Source organism: Hyperolius riggenbachi, chromosome 3 (genome assembly GCF_040937935.1).
Source record: "Hyperolius riggenbachi isolate aHypRig1 chromosome 3, aHypRig1.pri, whole genome shotgun sequence".
NCBI classification, from domain to species: domain Eukaryota; kingdom Metazoa; phylum Chordata; class Amphibia; order Anura; family Hyperoliidae; genus Hyperolius; species Hyperolius riggenbachi.
In genome coordinates this window covers 441,500,786-441,522,959 of record NC_090648.1, presented here as the reverse complement: position 1 = coordinate 441,522,959, position 22,174 = coordinate 441,500,786, and the positions used below count along the sequence as shown (strand labels likewise).

Below are 22,174 nucleotides of genomic sequence, written 5' to 3'. Positions count from 1 at the left end.
GTAAGCGAACCCTCGAACATGACACCAGCCAGTGACCACGGAAAAAACAACACTGGATTGGTCTTTAGAGTGCGAACGTCTTGAGCACTTAACTTGAGAAGCTTCCTATTCATGAACTGCTATACACTGAAGTGTGATGTATAGGAACCAACACTGTAAAGGAAACACCCAACACTTCTATTGTATCCCAGGCTCAAAGGGCCGCTAAATCCACAGTACTACCATTCCCATTATTATTATATTATCTATAGAGCAAGCTGTAAAAATTTAAGCCGGATATGTAGTTTGCTAAAGAACATGTTCCTAAAGAGAGTTTAAAGTCTGTTGGTTGCTATGCGCAAAGAACATTGTCTCCGTTATTGCATAAGGCCACACCAAGTCTTTGTCTTTCAAAAGTTGCTTATGAAGACACAACATTAAAGAGTAACTCCCGCAATACATTTCTGAGCTTTTAAAGCGGGATTGTCACCATAACAATCAAATTTCGACAGCAGCTGGTCTGAGTGCATTAAGTGCCAAACAGTTGCATGCGGGGGGGGGGCTCTTTTTGTCTATAATATACTCCTCCTCTTCCCTTTATTCCCCCCTCCTTCTGATGACACTTCCTAGTATAGACCTCAGTGGGAGTGTCTGAAGACTCTGGGAGGAGGGCAGGTAACGAATACACAATTAGCAAGAGGAGAAAAAAAGAGCGAGGGAGGAAATTATGTCAGGAGGTCAAAGTTAACCAAGATGGAAATTGCCTAGAATAGGATTCTCTGCTTTTCCTTTATAAAATTCACGGGAATCAAAGTGGAAAGTGCAATACATATGTTATGCAAGTAGAACTAGTATTTATCTACTTATATATGTGTTTTTTTATTTCTAGGTTAGCATGGGGGTCACTTGTTCTTTAAGGACCACAAATGTAAAAGATAGTAAAATGTCTACATATAAGACATTATTTAGCATTTATATAGCGCTGACATCTTCTGCAGTGCTGTATAGAGTATATTGTCCTGTCACTTAACTGTCCCTCAGAGGGGCTCTCAGTCTAATCCCTTCTATAGTCCTATGTCTATGTATGTATCATGTGGTATATGTATCGTAGTCTAGGGCCAATTTGAGGTTAATGCAAATTAACTTTTCTGCATGTTTTTGGTATGTGGGAGGAATCCAAAGTGCCCAGAGGAAACCCAAGCAGAAAAGGGGAGAACATACAAACTCTGCAGATAGTGCCTTGATTTCAAACTGGGGACCCAGTGCTGCAAGGCGAGAGCATTAACCACTACGCCACTAGGGTAGGATGCACACTAATTGACTGCATTCTACTATATGTCACTACAGTGCCTCTTCAAGTATTTGATACTCTGAGGAAGGGTGGGTACATTCTTCTAAGTGGTTTTCTTCTCTCCGTATGTCTCATATGGAGAGATTCTTCTCAGGAAGTAAAGAAAATATCTCCAAAAGAGACAAACGGCAATAACAACCCAACAATCAAACCCCATCCTCTTGACAGTAGTAAACTGCACTGCAGTATTCTTCATTTTCCCCCCACTAAAGCATCATAAATGAAAAATTATTTTGCATGTGAATTCTAGTGATGATTCACAACCACGAGTTACAAGTAGTTTTCTTTTCAGTTGAAGTAACATGATCTTTAAACTTTCTGAGGAAGATCTTGTAAAGCCACAGTATAAAAGAGCTCAAAGCACATTCTACACAGAGCTCAGGGACACATTATAGGAACAATAACAACAGTCACAAAAGTGTGTGGAAGCAACAGCTGGCTGCCATCCTGCTCATACTACTGAATGACACAATGGGGACAGCTGCCTGGTGCTTCTGTGCAACATGTGCCTCTCCAGTGCTGCTAGGCCCGACACCAAGCCCACCACATGAAAGGCAAACTGCGCTTTTGTTGAGAAATGAGCAATCCCTTCAGAGCAGTTTTATTATATTGCAAGGATTAAAAGCAAATATCTCACTGTGGGGTAAACGGAGATGTTTAACCCCCATTCTAGAATAGGATATGCCAAGGCAGCAATAGGGCAGATCTGTGGAGTCCACCCACACACAGAAAGATTTATTTTATTATAGAGTCGACATATTACGCAGCGCTGTACAAAGTATATTGTCCTGTCACTGACTGCCCCTCAGAGGAGCTCACAATCAAGTCCCTACCATAGTCCTATGTCTATTTGTGTATTAAAAAAAATAATGAAATATCAGCAGCTTGCCACCAGTTAGGCCTAGTTCACACTACCAATCACTAAGCGCTTTTGTGAAGCGATTACCGGCATTTTTGTGTGATTTGCATTATTAATTTTGTATGCATTCTTGTTTTGTGATTTTGATTGTGCAGCAAACGTAGTGCACTATTTGACCTGGAACTGAATGTCTTTTAAAGCAAGTTTGCCAATAAAACGCTCACAAAATCGCTGTTCAAAGCGCTTGATGGGCCCTTTTCCACTAGCAAGCGCGACCAGCTAACCTATGCCAACAAAATGCTGGCAGTAGGACAGACACCCTCTTGAGTCGCATAGTTATATGGGTTGAATGAAAGACATATGTCGAGTTGTAGTTGAAATAGTTTCCTCTAATGTAGCTTTATTTGCTGCTTCCTAGACGGGCACAATATAGACATACATTAATTCAGAAGCTGGTATTCCCACAATCCTTTAGCCGGGAGCTTCTAGTGCAGGATTAGTCAGGGCCCTTCCTCTGCACAGATTACACAATATGCTGACGCACTCTCCAGTCACTGGGCAGCTTCTGTAAAATCCCTCTCAGAGCCTGCGTCACTCACACAAAATGGAGAGTACAGTTAAAATGGCCTGGCACAGGGAATTTCTGAAATCGCTCTACCACGGCTCAAGTGCAACCCCTGCTGTCCAAATGAAGGAACTGCATGCAGACCATTTTTTCTTTTTTTCCCCCTTGTGTCAAAAGGGCTCTCTGTATACATTTTCTATTTACAGCTCATTTCCAGAAATCCGGCTAATTAAGCCATGACATGAGTCAGCAGTGGCTTGCAGACTCCCGCCCTGCCTTAAAGACAGCCATTCTCTGGCAGCTAGGATAATGAACAATGTGGCTTTTACTGTGGATGGGGAGTGTGACAATTAAGTTAGCCATCCCTGAAGGGGAATCCCATGCTTCAGCAAGAAAAGCGGCTTTATTCCACTCCAAGCTACTAGGCTTTATTGCTGTTAATGTTACTCTTATTTAATCTGTAACAAAGAAAATAATTATTGTCTCTGTAAAATTTTGGTACAGCTGCTACTGGGGGTGACTCATTTCTTCTGCTGCCAAATTAAAAATGCGCTGGTGATTAGAAGAGTAAAACGACATTAACAACGCTAAGTGCAATTTATTTTAGAGCAGAACTATAAATCAGCGAGGCTACATTCACAGTGGGCCTTGCATCCCCTGTAAAAGCAGGAACGCAATGGGGAAGTTGTACCGCACATTGTACGATCATAAGTAAGGCATGCACTCAAGGAAGAGTATGCTTCGCTGTCACTGGTTTTTGCCACAACGCACTGCAGGCAGTGCACTGCGATGCCACACACCTCTCCTAAATGTGAGTGGGAATAGTTTATAAACTTTTTTTTGCGACTTTAAAAAACTTTTTGTTGTCAAATCACTTTTCTCCAAAGGGGCAGGACACTGAGAATAATAGAGGCTGTTAGAACATGTATTGCTAAGAGTTTTTTTTCCAGGTGCGATTTTGTTGTTCTTTCATTAATGGAATCTATTATATTAAACTGGTTTCTCTAAACTGGAAGCCTGGTTTTGAAAACATAGCTCTAAGGACCGGTTCATACCAAGAGCGCTTTTCAGTGATTTTCCAATCAATAAAGGTTTTGTTTTTTTAAATTGCAAAAAGCGCTGCATGTAGCATTTTTGCTGCAATTGCGATTCTGTTGAAAGTATAGAAAAGCAAAAGCCCTGTGAAAATCGCTTGCCAAAAATCGCTATACCACTGCTGACAGCAGTTCCAAAGTACTAGAAACATGGAATATCAGCCTTCCACCATTGGTCAGAATTTTAACTAGTTTGACCACTGCACCAAATTAAAGGAAATTTAAAGTGAAAAAAAAAAAAAGTTTAACCTGTGCACCAAAAACTTGCCAAGCAACATTCACAGCACTTTTTCTTTTCTATATTTTCAACAGAATCACAATTGCAGCAAAAAATGCTACATGCAGCGCTTTTTGCGATAAAAAAAACCCCCAAAAACTCTATCACTAAAAAGAGTTTGTGGTGTTTAACAGCCCTTAAAGCTATGTTTTCAAAACCAAGCTTCCAGTTTAGAGAAACTGTTTTTTACATTATTAACAGAACAACAAAATTGCACCCATAAAAAAACCAAACCCCTTAGCAATACATGTTCTACAGCCTCTACTATTCCCAATGTCCTGTCCCTTTGGAGAAAACTGAGTTGACAACAAAATAACAAAGTTTTTCAAAGTTGCAAAAAAAAGAGTTTATAAACTCTTAGCAAACTTAGCAACCTATTTCCACTCACATACAGGAACTCCCAGTGAGATGAATAAATGCTCAGTAATGTAAAACCCGGTTTCATTTTTACATCTACATACAGACATATAATAACTAGTTATACACCGTGTGAAAAAGCACTGAAAGAATTGCATTGCACAATAAGTTCTATAAGAACATTGCACAACATGTTGATGTTGCTGCAAATTATATGTTTAATATGATATCAGATGATTCATTCGTCCAAGAGAGGGGGTGCAGTAAAGGAAGGCGCGCAATGTTTAGCACGGAACATAATAGTTTACAGGAAGGATGACAGATGGGAAGGCTGTGAAATCTCAGCCAGCTGAAAAAAAAAACCCTGCAGCTCAGCACAGGATTGTTTTAACAATAAACATGGCTCCTTCCCCTCTTTCCTCTTTTGTCAGCATGAAGGAGGGAGGAAAAGGGTGGGGAAGAGAGAGGAGGGGGGACCTGCAGCGCGGTGGAAAGCAGGCCGGGCGGTTCCCTTGGTTACCAGGCGTAAGCCAATCGGATTTTTCTGACCTCACTGCAGTAATCCGATCCAAAAGTAGCTCAACTGCACACATCTGGTGGCTGAAAATGGGAACTGCAGCACAAACTGGAAAATGGATGTACAAGCAAGAAAAACAGGGGAAAAATAGGTTTTATCATGAAAAAAATTACTTTAAGAAGGCTCAGGTTGTGCTTTTAATTAATTCTACATAAAGGTGTTCCTAGATTCATGAATTTAATTATAAAAACTGAGATTTAATACTGTGTATCACCATCACCTTCTTAATTGTCAAACAAAATAAACAGAAATATAAGGGTGCGTGATACAAAGCAAGCGAACAACATAAATGTGACAGTGAGGGCTGTTTCACACTGCAAGTGCTTTTAAACGCTTCTATGAAAGCTCGTGTTATAAAAAAGCGCTTTGGCAATGTGATACCATTAGTTTTCATACTAGAGCAATTTGTTTTTCTTAAAATTGCCAAAGTGCTGCATAAGTAGCATTTTTACAGTAATTGTGTTATAGGTGCATATAAAAAAGCAAACTTGCTATGAAAAGCACTGTAAGAAAGCCTGGTGTGAGTGTAATAGCGATTGCAATGTAATCAGCAATATGTCAGAGTGAAACAACCCAAACTAATACAGACAAAATAAACAATGATCACAACCTATGTCTGTCTTTATCTCTCGCTCTCAAAAAAGTTAGGTTTGTTCGCAACTTGAATCCGTCCAGTTGAAACACACTGTGCTATCGCTGTCCCTTGTACCTCCAGTGTCCCCGCTATGTCACTTCTGTTCCCCATGCCTTAGGTGTCCCCCACTGTGTCACCTTTGACGGCAGGTGCCCTCACTGTATTGCAGCAAAATGTTTTTTCTCAAAAACTGAAAAGTCTTTTTAAAAAACAAACAAACATTTTTGACTTGTTCCCACAGAATCAAATTTCCCAATTCCCAATCATATCTGCAGGTCGTTTGTAAGTCGGGGACTAAATGTATGAATGGAATATATATTATCTGTGTATTAATCTCTATCACTAGCTTTTTATTTCTCCCTCACTCTGAAGCAGGTTAGCTGAATTAAGATTTACTGCAAGGGAAAAAAAGAAAAAGAAAAGAAAGATTCTCCGAATACGAGAAAAGGACAATGATAAGCATTCTTGATGCTTGATTACTGCGCACTGTTGTCTGAAATCACACTTTTAGTAATCATTTCATAATAGGGAATGGACAGAATGGATAGCATAGGCTAGAATAAATTAGAAAAAAGCAATAGCAACGACTTTGGTAAGTGTGACTATTGCTGATGTACTTAGGCAGAGGTAAAAATGCACATAGGATATCTTGGTGCTGGCCACACACAGGTGACCTGTGACCTGGGGGAATAAGGTTACATGGCAACTGAAGCAAGAGGGATATAGGCTGCCATATTTCCTTTTAAGCAATAGCAGTTGCCTGGCTATCCTGCTGATCCTCGAATACTTTTAGCCATAAACCCTGAACAAGCATGCAGCAGATCAAGCATTTCTGACATTGTCAGATGTGAAAAATTAGCTTCATGCTTGTTTCTGTCATTATTCAGACACTACTGCATCCTAATAGACCAGCAGGACTGTCAGGCAACCAATATTGTATAAAAGGAAATAAATACGGCAGCCTGTATATATTTGTCGCTTCAGTTGTCCTTTAAAGCGACATGTGACCTGGTGGAATAAGGTTGGAGTCACATGGTCGGCTAACAGTGGTGGGTTCACCAAGTGTCAAACCCTGCAGTGAAGCTGCCAGGTGTTGGCACTGGTACATGACCTGTTCATGTACAAATGAGAAGGCAGCAGCTACCCACAAGACGTGACATGGAGCGGTTCTCCACCACACAGTGACGCCACCATGTGACAACAGCTGAGATGCCAGCAGGAGCTCAGGGGTGCTGCATCTCCAGGATATTCTAAGGACCTGACACAGTATCTGTAAACATTAGCTTAAATATGACTTCATCTGCCCATTTTTGTCCGGATCAGGTGATGATTTTGTGTCTTCGGGAGCCATTAGTACATCAGAAGTGAGAACAGTTGATTAGTTTGGAAACACTTGTGTGGTCACCAGACTGAGTGAGCTGAAGTAGGCCAGGAATGTACCTGCACAACTGACTACTTTGTGATGGCTATGGCCACTTCACCATGGCACTAATGGTTCCAGTCAGGGCAACTTCATCTTACCAACCGTTGCAATTCCTATGAATACAATAGGATACAGTAATGAAAGTTAAGGCCACCCCTGATCACTATAATATACCACAAAGAGACCAAAACAAAAAGTTAGGGTTTGAAGGTCAGTGAGAGAGAATCTACCCCATATCACTATTGATATACAATAACATATTGATATGTGATAGATTCTCACTGGCGTGCATACCCTAACTTTTTGTTTTTAGTCTCTGTCGTATATTATTGCAATTTTTATAGATAAGATTATAGATGAAGCACAATCTGTGACTATGGCTGGAGAGTGAATGATACAGGAGGGTTCTGTTGACGTGGCCACTGGAACCAAAAGTTAACTTTGTATGGCGCTTGAGAGCTACACACACACTAAGTACATGCTCAACAGTCCACCCTGGCACATAAGTCTTGCCCAAGGATTCCCTACTGAATATGTGCAGCCTGGACTCAAGCCCACATCTCCTGTGTCAAAGGTGATATGTTTAACCAGCACACTATCCAATGTGCTGCTGAGGAACTTCACAATACCATGTTAATACAAGAGGGAGAGTAATGTTTAAGGGGCACCTATAGTATCCATAAAGAAATAAAGGTAGCCTGAGACAAAGGATGTAAAAGGATTGATACTTACCTGGGGCTTCCTCCAGCCCCAATACCACGGTCTCCTCCCTCTCCATCCTCCCGGGGGCTTAGTTCACCCGCTACCAGCCCTGGTAATCTTCTTTCAGTCTCATCAGTCGGGCTCTTCTGCGGATGCGCGGGGCCCGGAGTTTTCACAACGCCGGCAGCGATTTGTGTCTGACTGGATGTGCCACATGCTTTTTAGAGTTGTGTGATTCAGACACTACTGAACCCCCCAAAAAATCAGCAGGATTGCCAGGCAACTGGTATTATTTAAAAGGGGATAAATATGGCAGCCTCTATATCCTTCTCAGTTCAGATGTCCTTTAAAGAGAATCTGTACTGTAAAATTCTTACAATAAAAAGCATACCATTCTATTCATTATGTTCTCCTGGGCCCCTCTGTGCTGTTTCTGCCACTCCCTGCTGCAATCCTGGCTTGTAATTGCCAGTTTTAAGCAGTGTTTACAAACAAAAGACATAGCAAGTGATAGGCTGAGAGTAGCTCAGTGTGTGAATCATACAGAGTGTGCAGGGGGCCTGGAGAGGATGTGTATAGCTTCTATCCAATCACAAGCAGCACAGCACATTCCAGCCTGACTGCCTCAGCCCGACAGAGGAGAGAAGATTAGATCATATAACAGAGATAACACAGCCACTGTGCAACTAGGAAAGGCTGCAGTAAGACAGGGCACATTATAAAAATCTTCCGCACGGACGGATCAACGGAAACGATCGATTTTGGACAGAAATCGATCGTTCTGTCAGCGGTGTTAGGTGTATGGGCCCCTTTAGAGGGATATGATCAGCAGGATATTCAGGCACCTATAATTGCTTAAGGCTACTTTCTCACCAAGACGTTGCGTTTTAGGGGACATTATGGTCGCATAAAGTGCCCCTAATGCAACGCGTGGTGGTGTTGAAGTTGGACGTCAGATTGAGCTGCGTTATGCAGCTCTCAAAGCAGCCACTCCAGGTTAGTGATAGGAAGTCCGGATCTTTTTAAGGATTCGGATCATTTGAATCGGATCATTGAAAAAATCTGGATCTTTGAACCGAATCATTTGAATCATTTTACTAGGGAAGCAGACTGGGTGAAATGACTAGCAGGACAGGACTTTCCCTGCACTGTTCATTCTGTATGTTCCTGTTTCTTCCAGACAGACATCCACTGTGATCCGAATCTTTCATTGTGATGATCCGGATGATTCGACTCACAAAAAAGATCCGGATCAAATGAACGATTTGTTCATGATCCGGACAACACTACGAGTCCCACCACGAGTCACCGCAGTGAATATTAATTAGCCATGTGGCTGGCCGCGGAGGAGGAGGGGAGACCTCCTCCTCCAACATTACTGAGCATGTGCAAACAGTCTAACGTGGCTTAGCCCAGTATAACGTACAGCATGCAGCACTTTGTTTAAACGTGCTGTGTTACAATGTAACGCAACATGTGCACTATGAACAGCCCATTGATTTATCCTTGCTGTGAGTTAGGCTGCATTACTGGCTGCTGTAACGTGGGACTTTAACGTCCCACTGTGAAACCAGCCTAAAAGAAAATAAATATGGCAGCCTCCATATCCCTATCGCTTCAGTTGTACTTTAAAACATATTGCTATACGCTACAAAAGATCCCCATCCAGGACTGTGGTAACGACTACTGCGCATTCATGGGCCTGTCCATACACCCCCTGGATTGCGCTCCCACTGCTGTAAGCATTCTGCGCTGGAGCAGCTCAAATAGACTTTGGGCCCGTTTCCACTCAGTCGAATAGCACACATTTGAATACCTATAGGCGATTCTAAAATGGATGTGGCACCCAGTGGCAATAAACCCACCATGCACGATAGGCAAATCTAAACTTCCCGCCTTGGTAATCAGTAACAAGAGCTGTAAAGCTATGTGGAAAATGTCAGTATAGTACTTTATAAGTGCATAATAATAGACACTAAATCAAATAATAAAAATGGTCTATTTGTGATGGCTCTTTTAAACGACATGCAATTTCGATACATTTTTAAATGGGATTCTGATTTTTGATGCTATTAAAAAAGTAGTCCTGCATGCTGCTTTTTCTTCTTTTGTTGCTAGCATCCGTGTGAAAATCACAAATTGGGATTGCAAATCGGAATCAGAAATCAGATTCGTGATTTGCGGTGTAAAAGAAGCCTAAAGAGGATTTTCGGTCATGCACTATAATTTTACTGAATGGATACATTGAAAATGTTCATGGCACTGAATCAGTTAGTTGTAAAAGGATATTAGATATATTAAAAAAAATGATCAGTTTACGAATATCACATAAAAATCTATACATGTGTGGCTAGAACTCCTCCAGTTGCACGCTAGTTTTAGGTGTCCGACTGACTGACTACAGCAGTCAAAAGATCAGCATCACAGCTAGGCAATATTCCATGTGTGCCGTTAGAAAAATAGCAAATTTGAAAGAGAAAGAAAAATGATCCAATGTTTGGTTTGCCTTCCATTTACTTGATATGAGCAACCAAAAAATAAATAAATAAAAAAATTAAAGGGAACCTGAAGCGAGTAAAATTATTTAGAAAACACATGACGTAGCTGCAAATGAATATTAAATACTAACCTCACTGTCAGTTCCTCTCAGAAGCTTGCCATTTTCTTCCTACAGTGATCCCTTCCAGTTCTGACAAAATTGTCAGAACTGAAATATACCAGTTGCTATCAGTTATATATCAGCAGCTGTCAGTTACAACTGAATGTGCAAGGTAATGTCCATGTTTCCCTATGGCTCTAGTGGGTGATATTACAGTTTAACAGTGTAATAGCCACTTTTTTTTTTAGATGGAGGACGGAAAATTCCATTGATCACAGTAGACAAATGGGACGCAGGAGAGGAGAAAGAGATTGATTAGTAGACTACACGGGGGGCAAGTATGACCTGTGTATGGTTATTTTGACCTTTTATTTTGAGTTCAGGTTCTCTTTAAAAAGCTTGCAATTACTGCTAATGTAAAAACTTTCAGTGACATTCTGTATATTTTCTGGTATTCTTTACACTAGGTTTAATCTCGATAAGCTAATAGGTTTGACAGAAGTGCAGAAAAACCAGTTCTGACAAATGCAATGTAAAAGGCTTGTTTAGGTCATGATCTCATGCTGTGTCAGTTTGCTCTCCAGCAAACTAGTAATAAAGCTTTCTTTAAAAGGAAGAGAAAAAAAACTTGCCAGACTGATTTCATCATACTGAGTCATTCTGGGTGTGGCAGGGTACTCAAATGAGTCTTTGCTCCATCTGGTGTTTAAAAGTGAAAACTACAGGCTAATTTACAGATACATTGATTTTCTACATATTTAAGAAAATGTCCCTTTTGTTGCAACTATTTTTCTTAAGCATGTTCTTAATGTACTGGATGCCAGAGGTTTATTTGAGTTTAAGTACTTGTTCTATCATTCTGTGCTTCCATTACCTGTCACTTGTAAGCCACTTACCTGAAGTTTGGTGTGACGTACAGAATTATTCACCCCCCATAAGCAGTGTAATCAAAACTAATACTACATTAAGTAAAATGAATGTTTCTTTTAAAAAAAAGTTCCTTAATTTTTTAAAAACAGAAGAAGCCAAGATGGCCATACACAATAGAATCTGAATGTACAACCTACACATAACCTCACAAAGATCTATGTAAGAAGAAACATTGTCATGTAAAGGTTTATATAGCGCAGATGTGGCGAAACTGACTAAAGAGCATACAAAGTGCTGAGAGCTACTCCTGGGGATGAAGTCACTTTTAAACAGGTACCTGAGGTAACAGTAACAGCAAGGAGTCGCTGCACTTCTTTGTGTAGTATTTTTTTTACAGTGTTTTCAATTTAAAGCTCATGTTAATGTAATTAACATCACTTCGTATGGCGATCACTATTAGCAAGTTTTTTGTTGATGTGGACAGTAAAATCGCTGCAAAATCGTTTTTGTACAGGATTCTTGTCCGTATACCTGTCCATTCACAACCAGTGCAGAGGTTAGTCTGCCACAGCACAGGCAGGACAAACAGATTTGGCAAATGTAAATGACCAACACTCCGAATCACTGTAAATTCCAAAATAAACTTGTAAGAAATAAATTCCATTGGGGAGTACTCTCCACGGGTGGGGAAAGCCTCTGGATCCTTAAGAGGCTTCCCGGCCACCTCTGCCCCAGCACCAGGACTCCCAAAAGTATGCAGACAAGGGTTTGTCAGTGTCTTGCACATGTCCAGTAGTAATTAGGCTCCACAAGCAAAACAATGCTGTGATGCACCTCAAGCATGCGCACTAGCTACTCAGAGTGTCAGAAAAGAGCCCAATCGGGTACGCCCTACAAGGTGCAAGCTGCCTGTGCAGTAGAGAGGACCATTCAGGCTCAGCTATTTCCACCAGAGTCTGAGGGGTAATCCGTTACATCACGGCATTATTTTGTTTGGAGACGGTCCAGGGCCGCTGGAGGTGGAAGACTGGGGAAGCCTCATTTGGATCCAGAGGCTTCCCCCTCCCAAAGTAAAGATGTATAACTGCACTTGTGCAGAACGCTCCCGGCCCTGTAGCCCAACCCAGCTGGATTGCGGACTTCACAGCAGCACAGCGGGTCAAACTGAGACAACATCAAGGAAGCTGACAGACTGCGGGGGGCTGGGAGAAGCCCCAGGTAAGTATAACTCCACGTGATCCCTTCGTCATAGGTTTACTTTAAGCCAGGTATGTCAAACCGGTCCTATGAGGGCCGAGGTCCTCACGCATTTTTGACAAAGCTCAATGGGTCCATCAGGAAAGGTGTTGTCCATCAGGTAGAACTCATTCCTCTCATTCTCAGTCCATCCTAAACACTGGCATGGATCTGGCCCTCCAGGCCTGGAGTTCGAGACATGTGCTTTAAGCAGTAGCATGACTCCAGTTTATTGCAGCTTTGACATTCCACTTTTCTCTGGAGACGGTATCCACTCAGGAAGTCAGAGGCTGCCGCCATAGACGTGCGTATATGTACACCGCCAGTGAACTGGGCGCAGAGTGAGCCGAATAAAGAATCATCCTGCTGCCGCTTATATCCCCGGCTGCGTAGAATACCATTCCCCCTCCGAGCTGTTGCAACTCGGAGGAAGATGCCCTGATTACCCTTACTTGCCCCTACAGTAGAACATTACTGCCATGATGGTGCTCGGCACTGAGCGCCGTACGCCGAAACCACTTGCTTTGCCTCATTGAGATGTGCAGCCTTGCTGACCTGATTGGTTTGTGTGTATTTTCCAGCTGTTGTGGTGATAATCCGTTTAAAAGACACAATCTCATTCAGGAATAAAATCTGCTCTCAAAAAGTGTACAAAACTGGAGGGGAAAAAAAAGGATTTTCTTTCTGAATTCACAATACACAATATCGTATACGGAAACTATTGGGCTAAAGTTTCAAAGCGTATTTATGTTCTCATTAACAACTTCATTAGCTGGGAGGTGTAAATTATTAGAAAGAGGTTCCTCACAATTGCTTTTATACTTCTCTGGACTATATTATGTGTGACACAATTTATGTCCCACAGCTAATGGAGTTTATAATTAGGATATAAATAACAGATGAAAATGTAGTCAATTGTTTCTCTATGGGATATTATAAACTGTTGATTTAGCAAGAAAAGCCCTCTTTATTTCTCCTCTTGTTTTTTCACACTTTTGTTTCGGTGCTATTTGTAGTATACATGCTTCCAAACACATATTGTTCATTGTGGTACCACAGTGGCATAGTGACCAGCACAAAGGTCCCAATTCCTGGCCTCAATACTACCGGCATAGAGTTAGTTTGTCCTCTGTTCCGTGGAGAGAAATGCTGCCGCATCCGAAGTTTAGATAGATACATTTAAGTAAACACAATGTAACAAGTGAGGAATGTGACTCACTCTCTCTGACTGTGCCGGAGCTGGAGGCCAGCCAGAGAGTGTGCAACATTCACCACTTCGGATGCGGCAGCATTTCTCTCCACGGAACTTTAAAGCTCTGTGTGTAACCCTTCCAATGCTGGTCTAGTAAAAAAAAAATGCTGGTTGCATATAATATGCTGTAAATAATGTTTTAGAGCAAAGTTGAAATGCTGGGTTACATTCCGTTTTAATTGGCCTTTCCCCTAAATTGGCCCAAGACCAGGATACATACACTACACGATACATATATAGACATATGACTATGGTAGGGATTCGAGTATATATATATATATACACACACACACACACAGTAATATATATATATATATATATATATATATATATATATATATATATATATATATATATACATATATATGTGCAGGGCAGCACGGTGGCGTAGTGGTTAGCTCTCTCGCCTTGCAGCGCTGGGTCCCTGGTTCGAATCCCAGCCAGGGCACTATCTGCAAAGAGTTTGTATGTTCTCTCCGTGTCTGCGTGGGTTTCCTCTGGGCACTCCGGTTTCCTCCCACATTCCAAAAACATACAGATAAGTTAATTGGCTCCCCCTAAAAATTGGCCCTAGACTACAGTACTTACACTACATAATATAGACATATGGCAATGGTAGGGATTAGATTGTGAGCTCCTTTGAGGGACAGTTAGTGACAAGATATATATATACTGTACAGCGCTGCGTAATATGTCGGCGCTATATAAATACTAAATAATAATAATAATAATAAATAATATACACACACACACTATATATATATATATATATATATATATATATATATATATATATATATATATATACTCTGTACAGCGCTGCAGAAGATATTGACACTATATAAATACTACATAATAATAATAATCAGCCACTAACTAACATACAAAGCTCTCCACAATCTCTCTCCCCTATACATCTCCTCACTAGCCACTATATCACCATACAACAGCGCTGTGGAAGATACGTGGGCAAAGGGTTTCAGAGATGTTGGCTTACTCACTTCATCCAGATTATCCACATAAAAAGCCACTCTGTAATGCATGAAAACCGCTAAGGAGACACAGTCTGCACATCACTGGTGTATGAGCTATGGGAGGCCACTTCTGGGAAGCATCAGTCACTCACCTGATGCCTTCTGTGGAAGGAGAAAGATGCCCTCATGCAGGCTATGGGAAGTGTGAGGAGCTGGCAACTCTCATACCTGATTCCCTGGGTGACACGGTATATGTACCTCCGGAGGAAAATGTAACCAGCCAGAACCCACTCAAAATGGAATGGGTTGAAGAGGACTTCTGGTGATCCAGAACCATAGCTTAATGACTCCCCACCCATCCTGCACATGTTACTGCCATAGACTGAAAATCAGCTTCTCCTAACGTGTAGATGCCAGGCTCACTGTTATGCTGGTGACACACTATTAAAAAGAGGGAAATTTAAAATATTGCAGCCATGAACTCTGTTGTCAGGTATAGGGGACACACGTTTTCTACTTTACTGAAGGAAGCTGGACATGGGAAAAATATGCAAATAAAAGAGCTGTTTTTTACTATAATGTTTATGCTGGTCAGTGATGCAGAAAGCTTTACAACCGGAGGATGAGCATGACAGCAGTAATGACTGCCTGCAAATTTCTCTCGTGACAGTACAGCCCGGTGCACACTGGCAGACCGTACCGGAACGGATCCAATGTCAACCAATAGATATGTTCACATTGCTCTGTTCGAAAAGATCCATTTGGTACGTTCCTCCGAACGGGACTCAAATTTGGGGAGTCCGTGATTTTTCCGGATCGTCACATTCAAGGATTGGAGGGTCGTAGATCAAAAACGGATGCCCAGCTCAAGAGCCTTTGCTCTGCTAAAATGAGTAAGTGAGATGGCAGCCCACATAATAAGGGACTCATTAGTGAGGTGAGTAGAATAAGCATGGCAAGAAAAAAAGATCTGCATATTACAGCAAAGCCAAAGAATGTATTCATATTTTTGACCATTTCTTATGAATCCCTACACCACAGACCTCCACACTGCAATCTTTGTAGTGAATTGAACAGAGGCGCCAAAAGAATAAGATCCATATTTAAAAAGTTTAAAAATGCTTAGAAGGCAGTGGTGGACTTACCTCCTTCAAGCAGACACAACAAGCTGTGTATTCAACAAAGATATGTTTATTGGTACACTGCAGGGGATAATCACAACGTGTTTCACAGGCCTATACCCGCTTCATCAGACAGTAGGGGTAGGAGTACACAGAACACACCTGGCGCCTTTGTGTGTTCAGGAACAGGACTACAATACAATTAAGCTATAGATACAGCAATTTGAACACATAATTTACACAGAGTTGACCATTAATTTTGTACAGTGTGCAGCAGCGCAGTCAGGTGCTACCAGTTCCCGCTTGACGGGGGAGGATAAAGAGAGCCTGCGTTTAATACAGCCTCAGGCGAGCTGACCTGCTTTTTAGCTGCAAAAGCCCCATTTAACACAAGAAAGTAACTTTTAGCCGGCTGCTCATTAAGTTATCAGATGATATATTTTAAATGGTGAATAGAATTTGGCTTTAAAATATAATTGAGTAGGCGCAGCATCCTGCGATGCCAGCTTATAGTGTATGAAATTTGAAAAAAAAGATACTACTATAGAAGACACACAATGGACTTGGTCACCTTTTAACCCCTTCCCTAGGTGTAAAGTGACAAGCACAAACAAGGGCATGCCTTTGATATGAGCAGCATGGCGCGCAGCTTTATAGATGTGTGCACAGGAGGCCCCGGTTTCATTATCCTTCAATTACCGCCTCACAGCTGGCCTGCGATCGCGGCTGAGCTCCACGCTGAGCGCTGTTGATCAGTGTCAGTCTGCAAAGCCCCTTGCGTTTCCCCAACACGACGGTTTCTAATCAGACGGCACGAGCAGCAGGGAAGTTATTGATGCTTTCATTGCAGGCTTTTTAAGCTTTGGTAAACGGCAGGAGTTTGATTAATATCGGATAATCACAAACAGGGGACGATCACAATGTGACAAAAAGTTGCTGGCAAGTAGAAAGAAAAGATAGTGTGACATTGGGGTCTGATGAGACGGAATGGCTAATAAAGCAGCGTCCAGGAATAAAAAAAAAGGCTGATAAGCGGTGGCGAAGGCTTTGTAGACGGCATGTTCACCAGATCATTAAAACGTACGTATTTGCAAGGAAGGAATCCTTACAAAACTACTTCAATACACGCAGATGAAAGCTGTGATCAGTCATTTTATGGGCTGCGGCAAGCCATTTGTGGGCTCCTTGCACCATCTGGTGGTGGAATGTAAAACTGCAGATATCAATATAGATTTATGAATTTAGGACGTAAGATTCATTACTGAGATGCTAAATTAGGCAAAATTTCAAAATTATGGCTATATTTTTTTTTTAATTAGAAATAATTGATTTTGAACTACAGGAATCAGAGAGATGCTGCTTTTAAACAGCAAAAAGATGAATGACTGCATTTGCTGTAATCACAGACTTGTTTTTACATCCAGAATATATTGGCCAGAAACATATTAAACCTGATGGATAAATCTAATCACTATTTAACATTCGTGGACCGTTCCAAAGAATTCAAGATGTTCAAACTCTCTCTGCAATATGCACAATAAATACAGGAAATACATAAAACTACAGTTAAAAGAATTGATGATTAATATTTGATAAGTGGAATTTGATTTGTGTTTACATCAGGTTTTATAGGTTTTTTCCTTTACACTTAGACAGCAGGTTATACATGTATCGTAAGTATACGGATCTCTAACATGTAATGTGCCTCGTTTTGCAATCCAATGGCACCATCTAGTGGAAAAAATCAAGAATACGCCCAAACTAAATCCTGCATTGCAAGTATACATTTTTGGAAATGTATCCATAGATTTTGAAAATAAGTAAATGATATAAAAGTAGGGTACTTATCCGTTAGCCGGGCACATCCGGCAGGTGGCGCTGTTGTAGCAAATTTCGATGCGCTGTTGTATCTAATTCCATTCATAGTTACTGAACGTAGTACTGTGTGAATGGAAGCGCCGCAGGTGGCGCTAATTACATTGTTGATACGCAACGTAACGATACAGTGTGTTAATGGCAACGAATATACATTGTATTTGAAGTGGCCGGAATTAAAATGAAGGCGGCGGCAATGTAACACATGAAGCCGCCGCCTTCGTCTGTTGTTCTTCTTCTCCCCCTTTGCCCTCTCGCTTGTATACAATGCTGCCAGCCTGCGGGGACATGCGTGTCCCCCCAGAGTCGTTCGTCGCGGCAGGGAAGCCTGCTTGTTTCCTTGCGACGAACGACTGTGGGGGGACACGCGTGTCCCCCCCCAGCTGGCAGTGTTGTATAGAAGCGAGAGGGCAAAGGGGGAGAAGAAAAACAGACGAAGGCGGCGGCTTCATGTGTTACATTGCCGCCGCCTTCATTTTAATTCCGGCCACTTCAAATACAATGTATATTCGTTGCCATTAACACACTGTATCGTTACGTTGCGCATCAACAATGTAATTAGCGCCACCTGCGGCCACCTGTTACCATAGTAACTATGAATGGAATTAGATACAACAGCGCATCGAAATTCGCTACAACAGCGCCACCTGCCGGATGCGCCCGGCTAACGGATAAGTACCAAAAGTAGTACTTCGGGGGGAGAGGAGATAGTCTGACAAGTACTAGCTATTAGGAGCCCAAGGTGAAAGACATATGGAGGCTGTGCTATTTATTTCCTATGAAACAATACCAGTTGTCTCGCAGTCCTGCTTATCCTTCTGGTCAGTACTGTCTAAATCACACATCTGAAACAAGCATGCGGCTAATTTTGTCAGATTTTTGTCAGAGGCACCTGATCTGCATTGCTTGTTCAGCGTCTATGGCTAAAAGTAATAGAGAGAGAGGATCAAGCAAGATTTGAAATTAAACAAATAGGTCAGCCTCCATATCCTTCTCACTTCAATGAGCGCTTCCGGCCTATCAGGGGGGATGTAGTTTAGAGAGACTACTAAACAGTAGGAGATGTGTTGGGGGGACAGCTTTACACACTTTAGATTTCCACATGCTATAGTCTTAAAGGAGTCCTGAACTCTTGCACAGGACAGAAGGAAAACAGAGAAATGCACCCTGTATGTATTTAGAGAGTTTAGTCTGTGTAATCCCCCCTCATCTGTAACTAATTACCACCATAATTTGATCTCTCCGCTATGTCAGATCAGGAATCTCCTCTGCCACGATGTTAACAATATGTTGGCTTCCACGAAAGCAGGAAGTAGAAATACTGCAGATTTATTGCAGGATTTGTATATGTATTTAATGTTTACCGAACAGGTTAGCTAGCACTAGGCTAGCTAGTAAAGGTGGCCACCACCCCCCGATCGCACCCAATCCCCCTGATCCAGCCGCTTATACATTACCCAGCCTGTTTCCAGCGATCGCAGAAGCCTCCCCACACAGCTCCTGTCTTCTCTATGGGGAGGATCGCACATGACGTCATGCACAGTCAGATCCTCCCCATATAGAGAGACTGTGCGGGGAGGCTGCGGCGATCGCTGGAACCAGGCTGGTTAATGTATAAGCGAGGGGATCGGTGGCCATACATCTAGCGATTTTCATTTACTCGACAAAGCAATCAACTTTATTGGGCAATCAACTTCAGTGTGGTTGATTGTACGTCGATCGACTAGTGTCCCACACACTACAAGAAATATCCTTTACAATTCAGCTGCACTAATTGATCTGAGCGATGTTGTGCCTCCATGCTCTGAATGCAAAAATCAATTCAATGTCGATCGAATGACGTGTGGATATTAGCCAGTTCCTGTGCGATCGCCCAATATCTGCCCATCCTGCTCGATCAACGAAGTTGGTAGATTTGACATGCTATCTGCCTCTTTTTATTGATCGGGCATACTGGAACACTCGACTTTCTCTCTCGATTTGCTAAAAAGATCAAATGGAATAGTCGATTGCAAAGCCAAATTGCTAGATGTATGGTCACCTTAATTAACCTAGCGTTCTGATTATTTGCGGCGCACGGCCGCGGGAGTGTTTTTTTGACCTATTTTTTTTTTTTATCCTGTAGCTAGCCTAGCGCTAGCTACATGATTCCCCCCTCCCTGCAGCATCCCCCCCACCCCTCCGATCGCCACCGGCCGGCTTCCCCCGTCGCGATGGCGACGATCAGAATGATGTCATGATGTCAGGGGGAGTCCCGCTCCACCCCATAGCGCAGCCTGGCGGTGATTGGCCAGGCTGTGCAAGGGGTCTGTGGGGGGGGGGCTCTTTCGCGGCGCGTAGCGGCAGATCGGAACAAACATGCAGCTAGCAAATTGCTAGCTGCGTGTTTGAAAAAAAAAATTATGCAAATCGGCCCACCAGGGCCTGAGCAATCCACCGCGGCGTTACTGGACGAGCTGAGCTCATCCGTAACGCTCAGGTGGTTAAGACAATAGGTAATTAGAGATACCAAGTTAGATTCTCCCTGGGCAGCATGGTGGCGTAGTGGTTAAAACGCTCGCCTTGCAGTGCAGCCTGGGCACTATCTGCACGGAGTTTGTATGTTCTCCCCGTGTCTGAGTGGGTTTCCTCCGCGCATTCTGGTTTCCCCCCGCATCCCCAAATCATAGCTTCCCGCTAAATTGCCCCTAGACTACGATACATGCACTGCATGATACATGCATAGACATATGACCATTAGAATGTGATCCCCGAGGGACAGCTAAGTGACAAGACAATATATACTCTGTACAGGAAATATGTTGGCGCAATATAAATACTAATTACCGGTAATAATAATAATAATACTAATCCTAGACCTCAGCTTCCTGACTATCCAGCAGCAGTAGTAAACAATCAATACAAATGCATAAAAGTTCTATAGGAGATAGATAGGAAGAATATATTCTTTTAAATGTCAGAATTCAGAATACTGCAATACACCATGGTGAATCCTATCTATACTACAGATTGAAGGACGTAAGTATGCAGGGATGCACCTGCTGCGCACACAAATGCTGCCTACTGCGTTGGTGCGGAGGGCAGGTTTTGGTTCTTTTGGACGACAGTGGCACACATGCAGGGTTTGGGTGACGAGGACTCTGGGGTGGTTTTGATGTATGATTCTTCGGAGTATTGTGGGTTTATTGGTTAAGGTGGACCTGAACTCTTGCACAGAACAGAAGGAAAACAGAGAAATGCACCCTGTATGTATTTAGGAAAACTGTCGAATTCTCCCTCATCTGTAACTAACTGCAACTGTAATTTAATATATCAGCTGGCTGCCTTGGCAAAGCAGCTAATTTGTAAACACAGGATGTTAACCCTATGCCTGCTTCCATGAAAGCAGGAAGTAGCCACACTGCAGATTTATTGCAGGATTTGTATCAGCTGTAACAACTATTTTTCTTTAAAGGGGAACTGAAGTGAGCGTGATACGGTGGCTGCCATATTTATCTCATTATTAAACAATACCAGTTACCAGCTGATCTATTTGGTTACAATAGTGCCTGAATCACAACAGAAACAAGCATGCAGCTAATCTTGTCAGAAACACGTGATATGCTGCATGCTTGTCCAGGGGCTATGGGTAAAAGTATTCGAGGCAGAGGATAGCCAGGCAACTGGTATTGCTTAAAAGTAAGTAAATATGGCAGCCTCCACATACCTCTCACTTCAGTTGTCCTTTAAAGATTATTATGCAGTTTCTTATCTTTTAGAGTAGAGAGGAAGTTCTGAGTTCAAGTCTGCTTTAATGACTAATGTAATGCTAGAGTATATTATTTCTGGCATCAAATTACATTTCAAATGAATTTGATGATTGACAAGCAAAAGCAATCTGTATGTAATATCTACACCTGTGAACAGGGCCGGGGCATAGGCTGGAGAGGCTCGAGCCTCGGGGCGCAGTGTAGGAGGGGGCGCAGAATTCATTCAGCTGTCATTCCTAATTGTGTTTGAAGCAGAAAGAAATAAGAAAAGGGGATACATGGCAGTGACTGCAAGCCATATAACTAGATATTAAGGTGTTGGGGAGGTTGTGGGCCCTGTGGCCCTCTTAGTCTAATAGCAATCCATGTGTGACGGCTGGGGTGGCAGGGATGGGGGGCGCACTTTGGTGTCTCAGCCTTGGGTGCTGAAGGACCTTGTCCCTGCTCTGCCTGTGAATGAGGCGACTACCCTCTAGGACAGTGATCTGCAAACTTGGCTGTCCAGCTGTTAAGGAACTACGACCCCCGCAATGTAACGAACATTGCAGGAGTTTTACAGCCAGAGTCATGATTCATAAAGGCAAATGCATTGTGTGACTTGTAGTTCCTTAACAGCTGGAGAGCCTAGTTTGCAGATCACTGCTCTGAGAGACCTTCAGAAGCACATACATGAACAGTGC

At 42.3% G+C, this 22,174-nt stretch overlaps 1 protein-coding gene across 1 annotated transcript in view; it reads right to left on the bottom strand.

Annotated features, from left to right (window-relative positions):
* Positions 1-22,174, bottom strand: part of LOC137562391 (protein diaphanous homolog 1-like) — a 127,240-nt gene that overhangs the window by 18,690 nt on the left and 86,376 nt on the right. Inside the window, exon 2 of the mRNA XM_068273729.1 lies at positions 11,050-11,116. Coding sequence (XP_068129830.1) covers positions 11,050-11,116 — 67 coding nt within the window. The remainder of the gene's footprint in view (positions 1-11,049; positions 11,117-22,174) is intronic.